The sequence below is a fragment of the Halichoeres trimaculatus genome, unplaced genomic scaffold (assembly GCF_033239565.1).
Source record: "Halichoeres trimaculatus isolate MK-OKI-2021-1 unplaced genomic scaffold, fHalTri1.1 fHalTri1_scaffold_24, whole genome shotgun sequence".
NCBI classification, from domain to species: domain Eukaryota; kingdom Metazoa; phylum Chordata; class Actinopteri; order Labriformes; family Labridae; genus Halichoeres; species Halichoeres trimaculatus.
Window position 1 is genome coordinate 1,878,204 of NW_027437202.1, and position 20,338 is coordinate 1,898,541.

Genomic DNA, 20,338 nt, shown 5'->3' on the forward strand with positions numbered 1-20,338 from the left:
AATTATGCAGTTGCATAACGATATTGACCAATAATGAGTGTAACCTGGAGGCAGAATTTCACCCACAGCGCTTTAGCAACCAGCAGCCTTGCTCTGGTGGTGGACCAGACCTCGGATTTCAAAGGGGGCCTGTGCCACCCCTACCTCCCCTGTGGACACGCCCCTGCAGCTACAGCCTGACAGAGCCGTTAGCTGTTTGCTTTAGCGTTGTTTAACCAGATGACTTGAATGTGAGCCAAGTCAAACAGTGATTAAACTCCTCATGCGGGACAGTAAAACATGTTACCTCTGCGTTCAGGATCCCGCCGCCTGCCTTTGTGTAAACTCCAATCAGGGATGACATGTGAGGCCCAGGAAGAGCTCGCTTGTGTTGCTTTTGTAGTCTTCTCCTGCACAGGCTGGCGTCATGTAATAGATTGCTTTCTCTGACCTGGAACCTCCTGGAAGGTTCACATCTGCTTGTAATTACTGACCACCCTCACTCGTCAGCCAGTCAGACCCTCTCTCGTATTTATGCGTTTGAACATGTTTCTGTCACACTAAAACGATTAATAGGCTCCTCCACCTGTTTCGGGTTGTCGCTGACGCTGCCTGGAGGAGAAACCAACCACTGAATTATGGATCCCTCATATTTACACAAACGTTACGTAACCGGGAAGTAGTTCAGGAGGTTTGAGGCTGATTGTTGGCTGTAAAGTGTGAGGTTATCAGCTTTAGCGTGGGAGGTCACGCACATGGGGCGTTATGATGGGTTGCACGTTAAAATTCATTGCAAAGACAAGAAAGGTTAACGCGCAGTTTAAACCTTCGATACCAATGAAAGGAAAGAAATCCATCCTATAAGATATGAGCTGCATTCTTCGTTTACGTTATATAAGCCGCTATGATTTCAGTCAGTCAAAGTAGGAGTTTAAAACATTGTCGTTAATAGTGCAGTTACACAACTTTGGAGCAGATTAGAAACAAAAAACACAGGACAGCCTGTGCCACGTTTGCTTCCCAGAGTCACATCCTGACAACAAAAGCGTTGTTTACTTCAGCTCCATCGTGGAAGTCGTTTCTCTTGTTTCCCAAATGGAGGAGTTGGCCGAGCATCACTGTCACAACAAATTTTGTTTTGTCGCTCCAAATGTGAAGCTTTGAAAAACTCCTTTCTGAGTCCTTATGGAGGCATTTTATAATTCAACAACACTTTGTTTTTCTTCATTTAATGAGCATAAATGTAGTTTAAGCTTTTTCTTCTTATTGTTTTTCGTCTGCTTTGCGTTCAATGAGTCCTCCCTGGCTCAGTCACAATAACAAGCAGCTATTCCCCTCAAAAACACTGGCAGGCACATCTGAGCCCTCGAGCGCACTTCAAACATTTTAAAGACAGATTAATACGAAGGGCCGGCAGCCACAATTAGGAGACTTGGGATCTTGCATAATGGTTACGTAAGCCAAAGAAAATCAGGTATCAACACTGGGTTTGATAGTAGAAGGAGACGTTGAGGTAATGTGGACGCTCATGTGTGTGTGTGTGTGTGTGTGTGTGGTATTGGAGTTGGAGCCAAAACTGAGTCAGGGTATCAGCTGTCAGTGGCAGGCTTGGTTTGTGTCAGAGACGTTAAACTCCTTGTTTGTAGCACTCCACTTTCTGCTTCGTTACTTCAAGCTCAGGCTTTTGTTTCTGGAGTCCGTTGCGTCTCACGGTGACGTTAACCTCGCCCTTCAAAGGAAAGCAGGGCGCACTAAAGTGGAGTAATGCTGAGTTTAACAAGCAAGTAATTGCTCCTCAGCCCAACTTTGACTTGCAAACCACTAATTTGCCTGCAGGGCGTGTTAGGGGGACTAACCAAATTGCTCAGGCTGGTACGTTTTCCTCATCCCTCACAGGGGCGTCTTAAATCCAGATTCCCTTTGTGCTGCTGCCTGATTGAGCTGTATACAAGTCGATAAAACCCACTCTTCTCCCTCAGACGAGATGACTGAGCTAATGAAGCTGGTTAATCATTACTAATCCAGCATGCAGAGTGGAGTGTGTGTGCATGTGTGTGCATGTGTGTGTGTGTGGGGATCACTGTGCATAAATGAGCAGGAAAACACATTCCTCACTCCACTTCAATCTGATTGTGGCCTCATGCCACTCTGCAATCAGCGCTCGGCCCTTTACCTGCACGCATTAGCGTGTCCGATTGTGTTTGTCTGAGTTCCTCCAGGCCTGTGAGTGTGTGTGTGTGAGAGTGTGTGTGATTTGAAACTCACTTTAAGGTCACAGCTCAGCGGTAGCACAACTGCTGCCAAACAGAACAGAGCAGGTGACAATTGCAGGCTTTCAACCACCAGAGGTGCGCTTGATTTTGGCCAACAAACGCTCAGAGGGGAGGGGACTGAGGGTCCTAAAACCTCCTGTCTCCTTTTTTATCACTTTTTCATTAAATCAATCAACTTCTTGTTTTTATTTCTGCTTTTTCTTCCTTTTCTGGACAAAACCTTCAGTTACAGTCGGGTCACTCACAGCGCAGCTCATTGTCACCCAGTTCCTGTGCAGATTTCGGTGTTGACTTGGCTAAATAAACTGTCTTTCATCGGTTTTGTCTTCAAAGTGGATTAAATCTTTTTTGCATTCATGTGAAAATAGAAGCAGAGGATTTTCATCGGCTGGCACAGAATAAACAAAGTGGAGTTGAGATGACGACTGGCCTGGATATAAATAACCACGCAGCTCTGGATTCAGCGTGTGCCACCATTAACACAAATAGACTCTCAATACAAATACAGTATGTGACCTGCATGTGTGTATCAGTGTGTGTGTGTGTGCACGCTATCTGTCAATCAGTCATAATGGTTGTGTAAGTGGCCTCACGGGCATTTCTTTCCCATCAAACCCTGCACAGTCAGAAGGCTCGGCCATGCCTGCACCGTGAGAACTCGATTTCACACACACACACATTCAAGCACATGCTCTGCAAAAACAACTCCCAGAGAAATAATGTGCCCCTCCATCAATCCTGGAATGTCCAGCAGATAGATTCGGAAGATTAGAATCAGCATCTGTGCCAAAAGCGCCGTAACGCATCAGGCCTCAGATGTAGACTGCGACTCACGCAGCGCCGACGCGCCTTAATTTATCCCTCACTACTGTGGAGAGCGTAGCATAGCAGGGCGCTTACATCTGCTGTCATGGCTGCTCATGTTTCCCTGTTTGGACCAATAACACACGTCTTAACCCGTCCACGCACGGACACTCCCATCACTGCGGTTATGTAAGAGTCGTGCTACAAAGCCAGACGACTCTGTCCCTTTGCTTCCTGCTGTCCAGACAAACACATGACTGTCCTGACAGTGGAAAAAAAAAAGATGAACCCTGTTTCCTACTTCTCCAGAAATTAAGTTCAACATTCAGAAAACAGAGCAAATACAGGTGGAATGCCCCTCAGGGTCTAACAAGCAACAAGTGCACAGCAAAAACAGGAATTCTAGCAAGTGTTTTTTTGGAAAAGCTAAAAATGCAGTGAAACAATTCTGCATTAACACGGAAACACTGAGGGGCTGAATATGCTATAGTATGAATGCTAGGCCTGTAGTTGGCTATATTCCTTTAGCACTCACCCCTCCACTGACTAGAAAAAGCTTAGCCAGCTGCTAATAAACTTAAACAGTGACAAATCGTTTTGAACAAAAAGCACTCTGCCATCAAGTCCAGATTGAAACACAAACAGCTCCCTCTGAGTTTACGTTTAATTTTAAGTTTTTTTTAATAAACTAACAAATGACGCTAACAACTGTCAGAGTTTAAGTCATTTTTTAAAACAAACTAAACTGCAAAATGAAACAGTTCAACTGTTCCTTTGTAACCCTCCCTGGTTTATTCATGTTGTCTGGACAGAACCTGTGCTGTTGCGTCAACCGTAGCAATGTAGCGCCAACCACTGGCGAGGAGGGCTTAAGGCCCATTTATGCTCAATGTTGCATACGGAGCCTTCTGTTGGTGCTCTGTGTTCATTTTGTTCATATTTCTGCACATTTACATAAAGCTTTAGGATACAGACCAAATGGAGCAATACCATCTATACCAACCATAGGGGGCAGTGTTGCTTCTGCTACCTGATACGTAACTTTAGTGAGACACGAAGAAGAACCAACAATGGAGAAACTTCTGAAAGTATTAAACAGCCTCACAGACCACCGTCTCCGTTTTTTGTTGTTGGGTTTGTTGTTGTCATCAACTTTTGACTTTAGGCTGCTCCCCCTGGTGGATGTATGCTGGTGGTGCAATGTCAACATTAAGGGCATATGAACGTATGAGAGCAGTGATGGTAACATAGTTTAAAACGGACGTAAAGGGAGGAGTAATTGGTCTTTCCTTAGTGTGAGAATTTTTTATCTTGAATATCAGGAGCCTTCACAAGTACAGGTATCATCCTGATACCCAACACCTGTTCTCACTCATCCTAGTTTCATCCTAAAACCGTTACTGTGTAAACTGGAATGGGATAAGAAAAATGTGCCCGTCCAATTTCTTGAAAGAAGAATAAAGAGTTATGTTTTAATACAAGAAACTTTTCCTTAATCACATTGGCAGATTTTTTGTTTCAAGCAATCCAGACCTCATTTTTGTCTTTAAGTAACTTGATTTAGACAGTTTCCTGGACTGATCTGGTGAATGTGGCTCATATTAAATCTAAAAGAACATGTTTTACTGAAAAAAAGACGTCATCTCTTAGATTTCAGTTTTTTGCAGTGTGGCTTTAATCTCCCTTTTCAAAACAGCAAAACTCAGTTTTTCTCCTTTTTTCCAAGAGTTGATTTCACACAACTTCTCTTGAAACATTAGGCTCCTCTCATCTCTAAAAAGACTTCCTGTCCTTGCAGATAATCTGAAAGTGTGAGACATGCTTCAGAGGAAGTGTGTTCTAACCGTTTCCAAAGATAAGCCTCATTTCTGAACTGCTTCAACCATACTTCTCATTCTTTCTGTCTCGTAGATCCAAACACCTCCTGCTGAAACAGATGAGCGTTAAAGTGCATTTACTTAACACCTCCGTCTTTATTTTCCATGCATGTAAGTGTGCGTAAGATTACACGTTGATCCTATTAAGGGAATAGTTCGTTTATTTTTCGCACCAGTGGTGAGAACATGAGCCGGACTGAAAAGTGCAGCACATTTCCCTCTCTGTGCTTTCTCCGAGCGTGTCCGTTCAAACACAGCAGGATCAGAGTAAAGTCTCTGTAAGACTCTTTATTTTCCACGTGGGTCGCCGGATCCCCCCCCCCTCCTGGTTAATCCTGCGAGGTAGTTAAAGAGCAGCGAGGATTATAACCTGCTGCTTCACAGAATCCGGACGATGTTGATGATGAAGACGACAGAGCCTGAGGCAGGGCTGCGGTCGCTTTTTTGGCTCCACACATGGGAGCGTTTACATGCAGTGTGTGCGCACGAGCCTCGCATGTGGTCACACATGTGTTGGGATGATTGCACACGCTTTGGGAGAAAGAGGAAAACATGCATGAAGAAGATAGGTGAGAAAAGTCTGCAGAGGAGAAGAAGAAGAAGTCTGGATTGACTCTGAGGCCTCGTCGTCCACGTCCACAGAGGAATGCGTGACTGAGCTGACACACGACAGACTTCAGGCCTCGAGGCTGCAGATGGCTCAGAGACTCTTCTTGATGTCTGTGAAAAACAAAAGATCCGAACCACCAAGTCTTCAAACCCACTTCTCCCAGCTGAGTCTGATCAATCGTGAAACAATGAACCTTTGATTGGAGCACAGAACACTCCAGAAACAATCAGACTGCAGCTTTCAAACCGTAGACCTCGCTTCACTCCAGGAAGTTTTAGCCAAGTGTAACTTCCTGGAGACCCTCGCCACACCCGTCACAGCCCAACAATGCTTTGTTCTCTGTGGACACTGGATGTGACAGTGCACATGTGTGCGTGCTCATGTGTGACACGGTTCACAGATGGGTCAGCTGCAGAGTCCAGATCAGTCTGCAGGAAAACATGCAGTTGATGAAGAAATGCTGATAAGATGCTTAATCAACACGACTCATCACCTTCCCACTGGTGCTTCTGCTCCATGTGGGTGACCACGACTTGACCAGCCTGTCGCAGCTTAGTGTAACTTTGATTGGTCAACATTTTTGTCTGTTATTCCACGTTAGGGAGAAAATCAGTGAGAGTTAAAGCTGTGCTTGAAGAAGCAACATCTGACTCTGGAGCAGTGTTTGTGGAAAGCTCCTGCATAAGAAGCTGTTTCCACTTGCACAGCTGGAAGCTTGATAGCAGCTGAGGGGCTGGAGCACATGTTTGGCTAAGCTGAACATACATTACATAAGAGGTAACCTCTATGTCATACATGTAGCAGCGCTTTAGCTCCATTTCAAGGGAAATTATCTGCTTGAAAGATTTAATCTGCAATTATTATTTTTTTGAAAGTCCTCTTCTTGTGTATTTTTTGTCTTTGTTCTTATAGGCTGGGCTTATGTTAAGATAACATGAAAGATGGTTAATTTATCTACTTCAGAATCAGATACAGTTGTAAGCGCTCACCACAACTTAACAAAATTCTGCCTTACAAGAGTAAACAAAAGTTTATGTTAGTAATAAATTACTTTAACTAAAATACAGTTTACAAAAAATAGCTCCACAGGTTTTCTGTGTCAACAACATTTTGTTGAGTTTATAGGTAAAAACTGGCCAATTGATCGTGATATCCTAAGATGTTAAAAAAAAAAAAAAAAAAGAAATGCTTTAAAATGTTTGGAATCTTGCCGTAGTTATGGAGTCAGCCATTAGCCTGCACAATCTTCCTGTTTGGAAACATCTAGACTTTTCATTTTATTTTACTAAGACTTACTGTGATACATTTCTGTGATGAAAGTTAGAATTCTGTTTTAAAACCAAAGTTAAATTGATGCATGCTAACTGTTAGCATATCAACTTTGGGTGGCAGTGGCTCAGACCATAGGGACTTGGTTTAGCAATTTCAAACCATAAGCTGGTTCAAGCCTTAGCGCGGACCAAGAGTGGGAATTTGGCTGATAGCTGAAGAAGTGTTGGTGTAAATGTCTGAGAACTGTGCCCTTGAGCAAGGCACCAAACCCCCAACTGCTCAGTTGCATACTAAGAGTGCAGCACAGTCACTCTGTCCACTCTAATCAGTGCAGGTTCCTGTGCTAAGTGCTGTTTCTGCGTAAGTGTGTGTATAGCAAAGAGATTATAAAAGAAGATCTTAATCTTAATCTTATATCTTAATCTGAATGAGGAGATGTGTAACATGTTGAATGTGTTGAATAGGAATCTAGTGTGGGAGAGTAATGTTAATATCTTTGTGTTCAGTGCTTCTTCAGTAAAACTTCAAGCAGAAAATCCAGAATCAGATTTTTTTGGGAAACGTTATTTAACTGCTAAGCTAAGATAGCTGAGGAGAATAGGTTTAGAGTAATAATATGATGAAGATGGATTGAACTATTTCAAATCTATTCTTAACAGGAACTGGTTTTCCATGCCCACCCCTAACTGTGCAACTAGTTAAAGCAAGTCACATGATCACATCACAGCCTTTGCAGTTAGAAAATCTTGCTCATATCTCGATATTATTGCAAATGTAATGATCGCTCAGAATCATCCAGACTTCCTCTGGGTTTCAGTCCAAGCAAACTGACCCAGACTCCCCTCTCCTTAGCAACATTCCCTCAACTGCTCCAGGGGGAACTTGAGGCCTTCCCAGGCTAGATTGGACACATAATCCCTCCAGTGAGCTCTGAGTCTACCCTGAGGCCTCCTCCCAGGTGATGACATGCTTCTTCGAACTTCTTCCCCACTTTTCTGACCCAAATTTAACCCTGAAAATGTCCCTCAGTCTCCCTGTTTGTTGATGCTTTATTTTCATCCTTATCATGAAAATAGCAGAGCGGGTTTTCCCCTTAATTTAGTTTGAAAAACAAGCAGTAATATCAGATTCACTCAGCTTTGGAGACTGCTGCTTGTCGATGCCAGCGATCAGTCATTTGTAAACTTTTGCTCTATAAGCTTTAGAGCAAACAGGACGTCATCATAACGCTGCTGTAATGAGTGATGGCACGTCGACTGGTGCAAACACAAACAGAGCGTGACGGATGGGGTTAAATCAGTCAGCGAGGGTTTCCTGTTTGCATGCTCATGACCAGCACACATGGCGGTAACCTGAGCGCTTCATGCCACTCCATTTTTCACAACTCTTTAAAAAAGACACGGCTGTGCATATGCAGCTCCCTACAGCTGCAATAAACATCAATAATGGTGAATTTACATCCGCAGTGAGCCATAGGCTGATGCAAACGATAAAAATAGCTCCTTATTTCCCCGCTGCGTTCACCAAATCCAATTTCCACTCTACTCCCAGCGAGAAAACAGACAGGGAGAGCTGGAGTGCGGGGACATTAATAGACTGGAAGGTAAACAGTGAGTGTTCCTTCGATGAATCAGGCGTGTGTGTGTGTATGTGTGTGTGTGTGCATTCCAGTGGCAGCCTTAAGAGCAGCTAATCCAGCTTCAGTGAAAGGCCTCTTGAACTCCCGGGGTCACACATCGATCCTCACAAGTTACAAGTTAAATGCATGGGCACACACGTGTAAAAGGTTTCGCCTGATGCATGGGTGCACACGCACCCTCTCGCAGGGAAAACACCATAACCCAAACACACCTTCATCTCACGTCACCAGACTGGGAGTTTGACTTCCTGGAGTTCATCTGACTTTATCTGAGCGACTCAGATCAGGAGTGATTGATGGAGGAGGTGACGTAAACACCAGAATCAGGCGGATTCTATCTACGATTCTATCCTCTAAAATCTCTTTGCATGGAGGGATTTATGCGTGGCGGCTCATACAGATGTAAAGAGACGGCGTTCTTTGCTCAGAAACACATGCACCTTGTTAGAGAAAGCACTCTTCCCTCTGACCTTTGACCTCTGAGACACACTGAAGCTGTAAAACAGACGATCATGTCCATCCTTTCCTGGAAATGGATGAGTGATTTTTGTGGGAAAAGCTTCTACGAAATGCAAACTCACCCACTTTCTTGACGAAAACATCCAAAGCCGGGAGAGCACGAACCGAAGGGCAACAGCTGCAAGCAGTGTTGAAAGTATGAGGGGAGACTTCTGCTCTGGAAGGCACAATCTGTTCTGAGTCTTTAGCACAGAGTTCTGCTTTCTGTGCATGACTCATGTGTGGCTGTTGATTGCAAACATCAGCATGTGTGAAAAAAGAGGATTAAAGAGTTTTTCATACCGAGGATGTTGGGCCCTGATCGCGCTTTTTTCTGCAGAGCATGCGAAACGAGTCGGTCATGCTGCAGAATTCCCAAACCGTGATGTACGTGTGGACATCATGCCCTCATGGATTCTGCACAAAGCAGCCAGGAAACATGTCTGACCTTTTCCTGAACCCTTTAACAACTCCCCCACTTTTTTTTTTTTCTTCTTTTTTTCCCAGAAGAAAGAACCACCTCTGGATGAAGTCATGCAGAAAACAGGGCGAGAGTTTCAGCCGTAAATCAAACTCCTTCAAACATCTCGAGTGCATATTTCGACTCCTGCATCCAGAAGTTTTCTCTTCTGCGATTCCTCGGCTCAGTTTCTTCCCCCCCTCCTCAGGCCTTCTTCCTCCATCTCCATAAAAAGACAAGTTCTTTGAGAGGGCGGACTTCTCTTTTGCTGTTGATAATAAAACAAGCGCCGTCCCCTGACGGGGTCTCCGGAGAAAAATGAGGGACAGGTTGTCATGACGAGGTTGCATGCAACAGGAGAATGTAAAGGAATGTTTGTTGCATCACATGATGGCCTCGAGAACAGACAGCTGACCGTTGTACCATCATAATCCCATGGTACACATGTCTGTGGATGTGTTTACAGAAAGGATTCTGGGAGATCTGATGTGTCACAGTTTCGTTTCAGGATGTTGTTTCTGTGACATAACCTTCATGTCCTTAAAACAAAGTTTCAAGAAAGAAATTTCTTCAACCTCAAAATGATTCCTGTGCACAGCCTCCTCTCCTGCCTCTCTCTTTGGGTCAGGGTGTGCTGAGGGAACTTGTGATCAATGTAAATAAACTCTCTGTGCTCACGATGAAGGAGCTGAAGCCGTCCAATCAGAGGTCGCATCATGAGGACGGTTGAAGGAATGTCCATCCTGAGGCTGATCTAAGTGCGAACTGATCGGTTATTTGAATTTCCAATGTGACTGAAGCTTTTGTTGCTTTCTCTGTGCTGGAGCTGTTTGTTCTGGGAGCAGCCGGGAAGTAAAACAAACACACCTCCTACAATGGAACCAGGTCACACATGAGCAGGTGAGGAGAGGTTATAAAATGTTTGCTCTGGGCTCCGTGGAGTGAGGGAGAAGAGAGAAATCCTGAGGTGAAGGACAGAAACGAGAAAAACCAGAGGGGGTGTTTGAAGAGGGGTGGATTGACGAGGACGGAGCGTGTTCTGTTTAGTTGGCGATGAGAGATGATGGATTCATCAATACTCCCATTGTGACCAGATCGAGAGTCTGTTTTAATCCAGTCTCACCTGAGATCGAAAAAACAATCAATGACTTCACAAATAAACCCTGCCGCTGAATGATTGATGAGCCAGCCGACAAGCTGCACAGTTTGCCAACACTTCAGCTACAAGACGAGCATTATTTGACTTCTGGAAGAAGCCTCCCCGCCGCCACCGCCGCCAACGCCGCCAACGCTGGCTCCTCTCCAGGATTATCTCACTCGCATCTAAAAACTTCCTTGTTCATTCATTCCTCTGTTGTCACTCGGTGACGGCGCGTTACTTCACCGTGCACATGACCTCTGACTTCACAGGTCATCAGCGTCTGTGACAGTGACACAGAACTTGTGTGTGAGAATTGAATAGAATAGAAAATACTTATTTTTCCAAAAATTCAGGGGGAGTCACAGCAGCAATCAAGAAAACAAATGTAAGAAAATGCCTTTAATGCCCTCTGGTATTCCCTCTGTTGCTGGGTTAGCATAGCTAGCGTGTCCATCTTATTGGAGATAGATCTTACATTCCCAATAACGATGGGTGGAAGGACAGGTCAATGTCGTCACTTCTTAGCTCACACCTGACAACCAGCGCATCATCCTCACCTCCTTCTCCTCACCTTGTGGAGAACATCAGGCCTAGCACCAGTTAGCACTGACATGCTACAGGCTGCTTACAGCTGATTTCACATATCCAAATGCAAAGATGATGAAAAAGAGATGAAAAAATTACAAGAAATGGACAAGGAAGAGAGAGCTGCTGCAACAGGGCACCGCCTAGCAACCTGATCTGACAGATCTCGCTTAGGAACTCATTTCTGGACGTTAGTGCGTCACTTTGAGGCTTTGACGCCATACTCCTTGCTTATCCAGTCTGATCACCTGGACTCTGATTTATTTATACTGAAGAAATATTCCTGGAAAGACATAATCCGACGTTAACACGACCCTGTTTTCCCTCATGAACCTCCCCTCGGTCATATTTCTCTACATTCTTGTCGCTGCTTCTTCTGAGTGCTGAGGATTTATCTGACAGCAAACAGCAGCCTGGCTTTAAGTCTTGATAGCATTCGGTGGTGGAGCATCGTCAGGATGTAACTCTTACCCCTGTTACCTGCTGCGTTGTGTAATAAAGCAGCGGTTTAAGGTTTCCAGGAGGAGGGTTTGATATATTTTTGACTATTAGCTGCTGTCCGAATGAATTTCTTTCCTTATAAAGAAGAAGAATACGCTCTTTGGACGCCATTTCAATGCAAACTGTATTTCCTCTCACAGCCTGGCAGACGGCGCATGAGATTTTACGACTTGTTCGATAATAGATCCAAGCCCTGCATCAGTCAGTTCCTGTTTTTGGGATCTGGAGTCTTCCTCGTGCCCTTTTACCCGGCTAATCATGAAGCTGTTAAACCCCTCCACTGTTTTTACACTCTGCCCCACGGATCTCAAAATTTGATACCTCCACGGGGGTACGACCAGAAGAAACCACAACCCAGAGGATTCCACTACCTCAGCTGACTTCTTTATGATCCTGACTCCCAAAGGTTACCCCAGTCCAACATTTAAGAGTGGTACATCTGCGTTTTTCGCCAAGGATGCTGTAAAGTTTAAGATTTCAACCTCTTCCTGCTTGATATCGAAGCTTGCCTGCTTCACCTTAAGTGCCCTGGATGGCACAGTCAGTCTGACGACTCTACAGGCTGTGAATGTGATTTTCCAGAGCTCACAGAAGAGCAGATTAGAATAAACAGAATGAGAGAACAGAGACATAAATCTGGATTTCTCTGGAGAGGTGACAGTCACTTAGACGAGTCTGAATCCTCATCTGCCTGCTCCTGGATGCTTTTTCGACACTTTTACTGCGAGCCATGTGACTTTCACACCACAGAGCACAGAATCCAGACCGCAACATGCCGCCGGGCCAGCCAAAGAAAACTGTATTGTTTTCCAATCAACGCTTGTAGCTTTTACAAGAGCTCCCAGCCACAGAAACATTGCTCATAAAGAGGAGACAGACCGCTGGGGCAGTCAGCGGAGGATCCCTCACCACTGGAGAGGGCAGGAGGAGGAGGAGGAGGATGGAAACAGACAGGGCAGATGATAAAACACTAGCATGTGTGCTTGTTTAAATTTGTCTCTGCTGCATAAACCGACACGGCTCCCGCATTCACATGAACCTGCTCTGCAAAAAAAAACCTGTTGCTTCCCTCGCTCATCTCACAAAAAGCAAAATAATCAAGCTAAAAAAAAATCTGCTGAGTGTCTCATTTCAGAGGCGCGGTTCTCATGGATGCCGTCATCTTTCCTCGCAGCCTTGACCCATACCTGTGTGTGTTTTGCCCTCATGTGTGCTCTGAGCTGCTGAGTGTACGCAGTGACAAGAACAACAACTCTGTCTGCTGCAGGTTTCAAGTCTCATCTTCAAACCAGGAAACATGTGTGGTCTTGTGTGCATAAGTGTGTGTGCTTTATACACCACATGTCACTAAAACCATCACAGGAAGTCATTTTCTGCATGTTGAGGCCTCTGTGTGTGCGTCAGGGGAAACTTTTAAAGGTTAAAGTTACATTTGCGTCTAAATTTATTCAGATGGGACCTGTTTGCGCATGATTCTTGTTCCACAGGGAGACAAAGAAGAAAGGTCCTCAAATTGAACATCAGTGCGCCTGTTAGTCGCTGACGCTCGCGCGCGCTCGTTTGCAGAAAGCGTGCGCACGCGTCACCCCCAATAGAAGATGCAGCACGCGCCGTTTGAATTAGTTCAGAAGCAGTAAAAACATACTTACAAGATAGGAGTTGTGCCTGTCGAGGAACACGGAGTCTCCCATGTTTCAGGAGGAGTATCCACATAAAAATATCCCAAATTTTAAAAAAGATTAAAACGATATCCTGACGGAGAAGTCCAAAAGTGTTTTTTCGCGCGTCAAAGCGCAGCGAGAAAAAACAACAGTCTCCACGAATCTCTTCAGCTTTCACTCTCCTTTGGGTTAAAGGGTCTCTACGTAACTGCGAGCTACCCACAGCGCGTGCGTTCGAGAGCGAGTGTCTTCACGCCGGGGTAGACGCGCGTGTCAGGGGAGCATCTGTGCCAGGGAGGACACCACAGTGCGTAATGCGCAACGGATCCATACCGCGCGCTCCGCGGAGTCTGATGAAGACAGATGCTGAACCAAGCCAGTCGAGGCAGAGAGGGAGGGAGAGAGGGAGGGAGGCGGCTGTCAAGTCGGATAGGCTGAGAATTACTACTTCCGGGAGAGACTTTCAAAATAAAACGAGCGCGCATGTGGATGATACCAAAATAAGAGCGGGGTGGAAAACCTACAACGAATTTATTTTACAGAAAAGAATGTGTGCGACTTATCCTCCTAATGATGCATTTCTAAAATGAGTGTCCCTTCAAATTAAAAGCCCTCACTTCCTTTTCACAGACTCTTATTTTTGCAGCCATAAGCTTGAGCCATGACATGTTTTCTGCTCCTTAGCTCTCAGGAAACCTGTTCACTCACTCACATCACTCCTGCATGCATTAAGCATTTATTGCATTTTGCCTACATAGATAAGCAGGAGGTATGTGACACTGAAAGGCTGAGCCAAGCAGAGACAAAGAAGGAGGGAGGAGGAGGAGGCGGGGCTCAGAAGGAGGAGGAGGAGGAGGAAGAAGCTCTTGATTATCAATCTGAGGTTCTTCTTGGATGTTTTGGAGAGCAGTGGTTGATAAGGCCAGACTCTGAAAGACTCCACTGAGTCTCAGTCTTCACTTCTGAGATAAAATTAGATTTTCTCCATCTTTGATGCACGGTGGTCAAGTCCACAACAAGGCTTTGGAAAGAGGATGTTTTGGTGGCCTCATTAATGAAGCAAATAAATCACAGCGAGGGGAATTAAGCGGTCGATTCCACAGCTTTGATCGCTTGTTTGCAAAATCAAATGATTTCATGGTGTGGGTTTGAGTAATACTTAATGTGGAAGCAGTGTTGAGCAATCCTCGTAAAAAAAACACGAGTATGAAAAAACAAAGGCCCAGTAGCGGGTGAATATGAGCATTAACAAACGTGAATGAATGGGTGAGTTAACGTCAGGCTTATCAGATGCTGCAGAGTCATTTAAGGAATGTGAAGAGGGACGTGAGGAGATAAGAGATAAAGTGACTCAGCCATAAAGTGAGCTGGACGGTGGTGGTTGAAGATACTAGGAGAGGAGAGGAGAGGAGAGGAGAGGAGAGGAGAGGAGAGGAGAGGAGAGGAGAGGAGAGGAGAGGGGTTTTTTTCTTCCCCTGAAAACAACTGAAGTTCAGTGGTTAAGGTTAGACGCTGTGTTTTATGGCCGCGTAGGAGGGGCCCATTGTCTCCTAAAATGGTGTTTCAGTGGTCCCAGGGTGACCGTGGCTCACACACACACACAAAACACACACACACAAAACACAGAGCCTGTGGGAGAGGAGAGGAGAGAAAAAGACAGACGATCTATTAATGAGAGGTGCATGTTGGATCAACTGGAAAAATAAACACGAGAAGTATCGACACACATCTTTAAGTTTCAGAATTTTTTCTTTTATTTCATCATTTTGAAAAAAAAAACTATTGTTTACATCGCTCGGTGCAGGAGGTGCAGCTCCCTCCGTCCAAAGCCTAAATGCCTGAGCCGTGAAATCACCCCTCGGAGTGGAAAGTATTCTGTTAAAGTGCTTTAAGAACGATCCAGTAAATGACAGAGAAAAATCCTGCAAGCGCCCGTCGATCTGTTTATTAAACACTTGCAAAATAGATGTTGCAAGGGCCCCCGATCAAAGCATGTGTTGCATCACATTCACAGCCTCGCTTAGCCCTGGCCTCAGAGGACGCTTGGGTCAGAGAGGGTTGAGAATTTAACTCTTGGATCAGTTCCTTTGAATGTGTAATTCTTCAGAATAGAAGCTAAAAACGCTTCAGACACGACATAACTTGTGACGTCCAGCTCGTGTTTCCACGCTTATTAGCTTCATGTCAGTGTGTTTTATCTCCCTTTCTTTCACACGGTGAACTTTGACCCCCAAGTTTCACAAGACGGCCCGAGAACAGGGCGTTAAGAGAGAGAAAACGAGAGAAAAGGGAGAACCAGAGAGGGAAGGAGGGGGGATTCTTAAAAACTGGGCACACATAAATGAATTTACAGCAGGAGCAGCACAAAGCAGCTCCAGGGGATGACCTCAGAGCTGGGGAATGTGTGTGTGAGTGTGTGTGAAGCAATGTGTGTTCACTTAGTGGGTAAATATAAAAGACACAAACAAACAAAATGAGAAGATGAAGCCTCTTTAAGGGGATAAGACTGCTTCCCTCTCGTAGGAGTGTGTTTTTAAGACGAGCTGATCACACACACGAACGCACAGCATGACGACAGCGTGCGTCTGGATTCAATCTGTGCGCTTCCATCAACAGGCCCAGCCATTCGTCCTAAATCTCCATACTGTCCTGAGGGCCAAGAGACGAGGGGGTGAAGGCAGGGGAGGAATTTTGGGTTGTTGCCGAGTGTTTCTATACGGCTTTCATCTCCATACCACCTCCATTAGAGCATGCTCAAAGCTGCTGGCAGGTCAGGACGGCTCTGCTGTGGAAACGCTTCACCCTGACCCTGGGGGCAGACGTCGGTCTTAAAGGAGGAGATGTTTTGAACGTGTGAAACAACCTTTTTTTAACCAAACTTTGCCGTGGCTTTAAAGTGAAGGCAGATGTAGCTGGAAGTAGAATCTAAGTCAAATGCATAAAAATGTGTTTCTCCATTTTCCACTGACATCACAGACCTGTTTTTTCATGTCAGCGCGCTCTTGCTATCATCTTTGTATTTGGAGTGGGTCATTACTTGGTATAGCTCATTTATTGGTCATGGACACCTAAGTGGTTTTGTCTCAGTGATATTTTTACTACTTTTGCTCCTGTGTTTGTCTGGAGATCCTACATGTAACCATGGCTGCATTGTTTACATGTGAAATCAGCTGTTAGCAGCCTGTAGCATGTCAATGCTAACTGGTGCTAGGCCAGATGTTTCCCCACAATGTGAGGAGAAGTAGGTGAGGATAATGTGCTGGTCTTTCCATCCATCATTATTGGGATTGTAAGATCTAGCTTCAATAAGATGGACAAGCTAGCCATGCTAACCCAGCCACAGAGAGAATACCAGAGGGCAGAGTAGCATCATGCTACAGACATGGCTAATGGGAGAACTTGACCTGCTCTGAGCAGATAGGATCGAGGAGACAGAGACTGAACAGACTGCTGAAGAAGCTCAGTCCTGGACCCTGTGGAGGTGGAGGCTGGCTAGCTGATTCTATTCTATTCTATTCTATTCTTTCCTCTCCTCTCTCTCTATGTTTATCCGCTGCGTGCGTCTGTCTGCTCGTGTTTCAGTCTGCTGATGTGACCTTCCACCCCCTCGGTCCATCCATCCCTCTTCCTGCCTGCTGCTCTGTCAGCTTGTTTGCATGAACGCTCGGCTGGCAGTTTCCTCCGTGAGGATACCGAGCGATGGGTGAAAGGTTTCCATTACTGTCTGCTGCTTTAATAGAGCGTCTATGAGGTGGTGCTTCGACTTTTACACACGGATATAGCATCACCTGGAACTTTGAGTCTGCTCCCTGCTTTATTTTTGATCCTCCTGCCCACGTGTATATGTGTGTGTGTGTGTGTGTGTAACATCCTTTTCTCATGTTAAACACATCCTGATTGTCCTCCTCGTGCACTGGAGTGGCTCTGTTGTCTGCTTCATAAAAGCTGCTTTTCACACACAGATGCTCCTTCAGCTCCTCCACCTTTACACATGTACACACTCACACACTCACACACAAGTGTCCTCCACCTCCCACGCTGTCTTAATGTTTTCTGCCACAACAGTTGCCATGGTGTCACGGCTCGCCAGCTGTGCCGGACAGCACAATAACAAGAAGATGTGTGTGTGAAATAGGATGATGAAGCCAGGAGTGTGTTTTCCTGCAGTTATATCTCTTTAAAGTTACACACCCTTCACTTTTAACGCTGGAGGAGGTTTGATGGAGCGATGGTGGAGATGTATTCTTTTTCTGCTGAGTGATGCTCTCACAGTCCACGAAAGCAGAAAACAGACTGGACTTGTTGCCATAGCACCAAAGCTGAAGCAGCCAGATCCAGGGAGTCATCTGAGACGAGGACGGGCTTAGATTTTGGAGAGAATCATCAAATTTTTCTTCTAGGTCGAAGAAAACACTCTCCAAACCTGAGTAATGATCTCTGAGATGTTCCACAGAAACAGCCGACCTGTGATAGATTAATAAATGACTTTTCCTTTAAATCCAGACTTTTTTTTTAATAGAAAGAAAAAAAAAATGCACTAAACAGAATTTGAACCAACTCTTGCCTAAACTGAGTGATCTCTCCAGAGTCCTCTGAGTGATTCTCTGGCTCAGCAGCCTGTAGAAATGAATAAATGTCCGCTGAGTGATGTGACTTCAGTGTGTTGGCGTAGCCTCAGCTAGCTGAGGGATAGCATCTCTCTCCAGAACACTCTGTGTGACTGTTTGTGTGTGTTTACTCGTCCTAATGAGTGTTTGAGGTCTGTTCAGGGACATCTTTGCACCAAGTGTTTGGCTCAGGAAGTGAATCTGAGAACTTGACTAGAGCTGGGTTAACAACGGCACAGACCTCCAGAGGCCTGGAGCAGAGTGCTCAGTGACAAATTATCTCATTATGAACTTAACGTTCTTTCCAGGGGTGGAAGTAACAAATTACAAATACTCAAGTCCCTAAGGATGTCTGATTGCGACCGCGCCAGTGATGTAAAGAAAGGAAAACTCCGCCACTGTAAGCTCAGGTGTCTGGAGATAATATACCAACGCAACAGAGTTGATACTCGACGAGTGCAGGTGGTCGCAACTGGAGGAGTTTTTCTTGTACAGAAGGAGAAAAGGAGACAGACTCCAGATGGATCAGTTATCCTGAGAAGTTTCCATCATTATCTGTGAGTCTGCATGTCTCACTGTCAGTCTATCAATCAGTCAATCAATCTGTAGACGTTCGTGTCTTGGATAGTTCATGATGTTTGTGTGAGTATTCTTCTTGTACTTGGAGCATTGTGCAAAAGGAGATGGGGTCACAAATTCTGCCACATGGTAAACCTTTTTTCCTAGCGGAAATATGTGCATGCATGTGTCCATGCATGATCAATACCTTCTTTTTCACAGATTACAGATATTGTCTGTCAATCTCTTGCTCCATTTTCACCTTACTCGTGAACAAGACCCCAAGATACTTGAACTCCTCCACTTGGGGCAAAGACCACCCCACTGACCTGGAGTGGGCAATCCATCCTTTTTTGGCCTCAGACTTAGAGTTGCTGATCTTCATCCCGGCTGATTCACACTCGGCTGCAAACCGCTGGAGGTCAGTGTTCGATGAGGCCAATGAGGCCCATCAGGACTACATCATCCGCAAAAAGCAGAGATGGGATCCTGAGACCCCCAAACCTGACTCCCTCCGCCACTTGACTGGGTCAAGAAATCCTGTCCATAGAAGTAATGAACAGAATCAATGACAAAGGGCAGACCTGGAGGAGTCGAACCCTGACTGGGAACCAGTTTGACTTACTGTTGGCAATACGGACAAAGCTCTCAGCCCGGAAATACAGACTGGACAATCCGTAACAACTGGCAATCGACTCTATGTTCACAGAGCACACCCCACAACATACCTTGGGGGACACAATCGAAAGCCTTCTCCAAGTCCACAAAGCACGGACTGGTTGGGCAAACTCCCATGTGTCCTCTAGCCCCCATGCAAGGTATAGAGCTGGCCCAGTGTTCCACGGCCAGGACCTAAACCACATTGTATCTCTTGAATCCGACGTTCTCCCAACCATCCGACTCTCTCACACCTATTCATGGTTTTGTATTTTGAAAATACTAGTAAGGCTGGTTAATTGACTTTGAACATAAAATCCAGAAGTTACATCATTTATTTGCAGTTGAACCTTTTTAACCCGAGGTTGGATAAAAAAGACACATTTAATAACACATCCTCAGATGTTGCTGGTGTTTCGGGGTAGAGTGTGACCCTGTTAACTGGTGACTTATCAGGTGATAATTACTGATATGTTTGGCTGGGAGTCACCAGTTAGCACGGTCACTTTTTGCTCCAAAACACCAGTAGCTCTGTAGCAGTCAGAACTGGACAGAAGTTGACTCTATAGTGTAACATCGTATAGCAAGTAAATAGCAAGCACTCCTTGTACTAGAAATAGAAACTGGACCACACCAACCATTGGTCTGACTCCTGCAGCTGTCCATCTGCAGACAGAAGCCTAATGTACACACTTAGCATTGCCTGCACTTTGTATAATCACGTCCTCTTCATGCAAATCCACTCCATCATACAAGCACCACATACAGAGACAAGGACATGCAAATTAATCAAAGCAAAGCCACATTCATTCTTCTTTATATATCGCTCATTTCATCTGATAATCAGCTCATTCTGGCATCAGTTTCACTTGTTTCTAATGTAAATGGATGTCAGGTGCGAGTTCAGATGTATGCAAACATTCAGTATGTGCCTGTATTTGTGTAAAACTGCAGATACACAGTGTATCCTATGTTTGCGTAGCTGTACACACTCCATAAACGTGGCTACGTGGGATCACCTGGCCTGAAACGTATCAAACCTTTATCAAACCAGGCGGTTCGTTTCTTCTCCGCTCAGGGGTCTAAATATTTAGTCTGCGGGATAAACACAGCAGCCGTCGAGGAATGCTCTGTTCACAAACCGCTCGGGTGCTTTCATCCTTCTGGACTCTAATCAGGGAGATGGACAGAGATGTTTATTAATCTGAGTGTGCGG

General features: G+C 45.1%; 1 protein-coding gene across 3 annotated transcripts in view; it reads right to left on the reverse strand.

Annotated features, from left to right (window-relative positions):
- The window catches only part of LOC141786087 (rho GTPase-activating protein 6-like), a 49,284-nt gene that overhangs the window by 15,158 nt on the left and 13,788 nt on the right, over nucleotides 1-20,338 (reverse strand). Inside the window, exon 1 of one of the 3 annotated variants that reach the window (XM_074664805.1) lies at nucleotides 13,289-13,691. The exons of the other annotated variants lie outside the window; for them this stretch is intronic. Coding sequence (XP_074520906.1) covers nucleotides 13,289-13,330 — 42 coding nt within the window. The 5' untranslated portion in view covers nucleotides 13,331-13,691. Of the gene's footprint in view, nucleotides 1-13,288; nucleotides 13,692-20,338 lie in introns of those variants that run through there. 3 annotated transcript variants of the gene reach the window in all.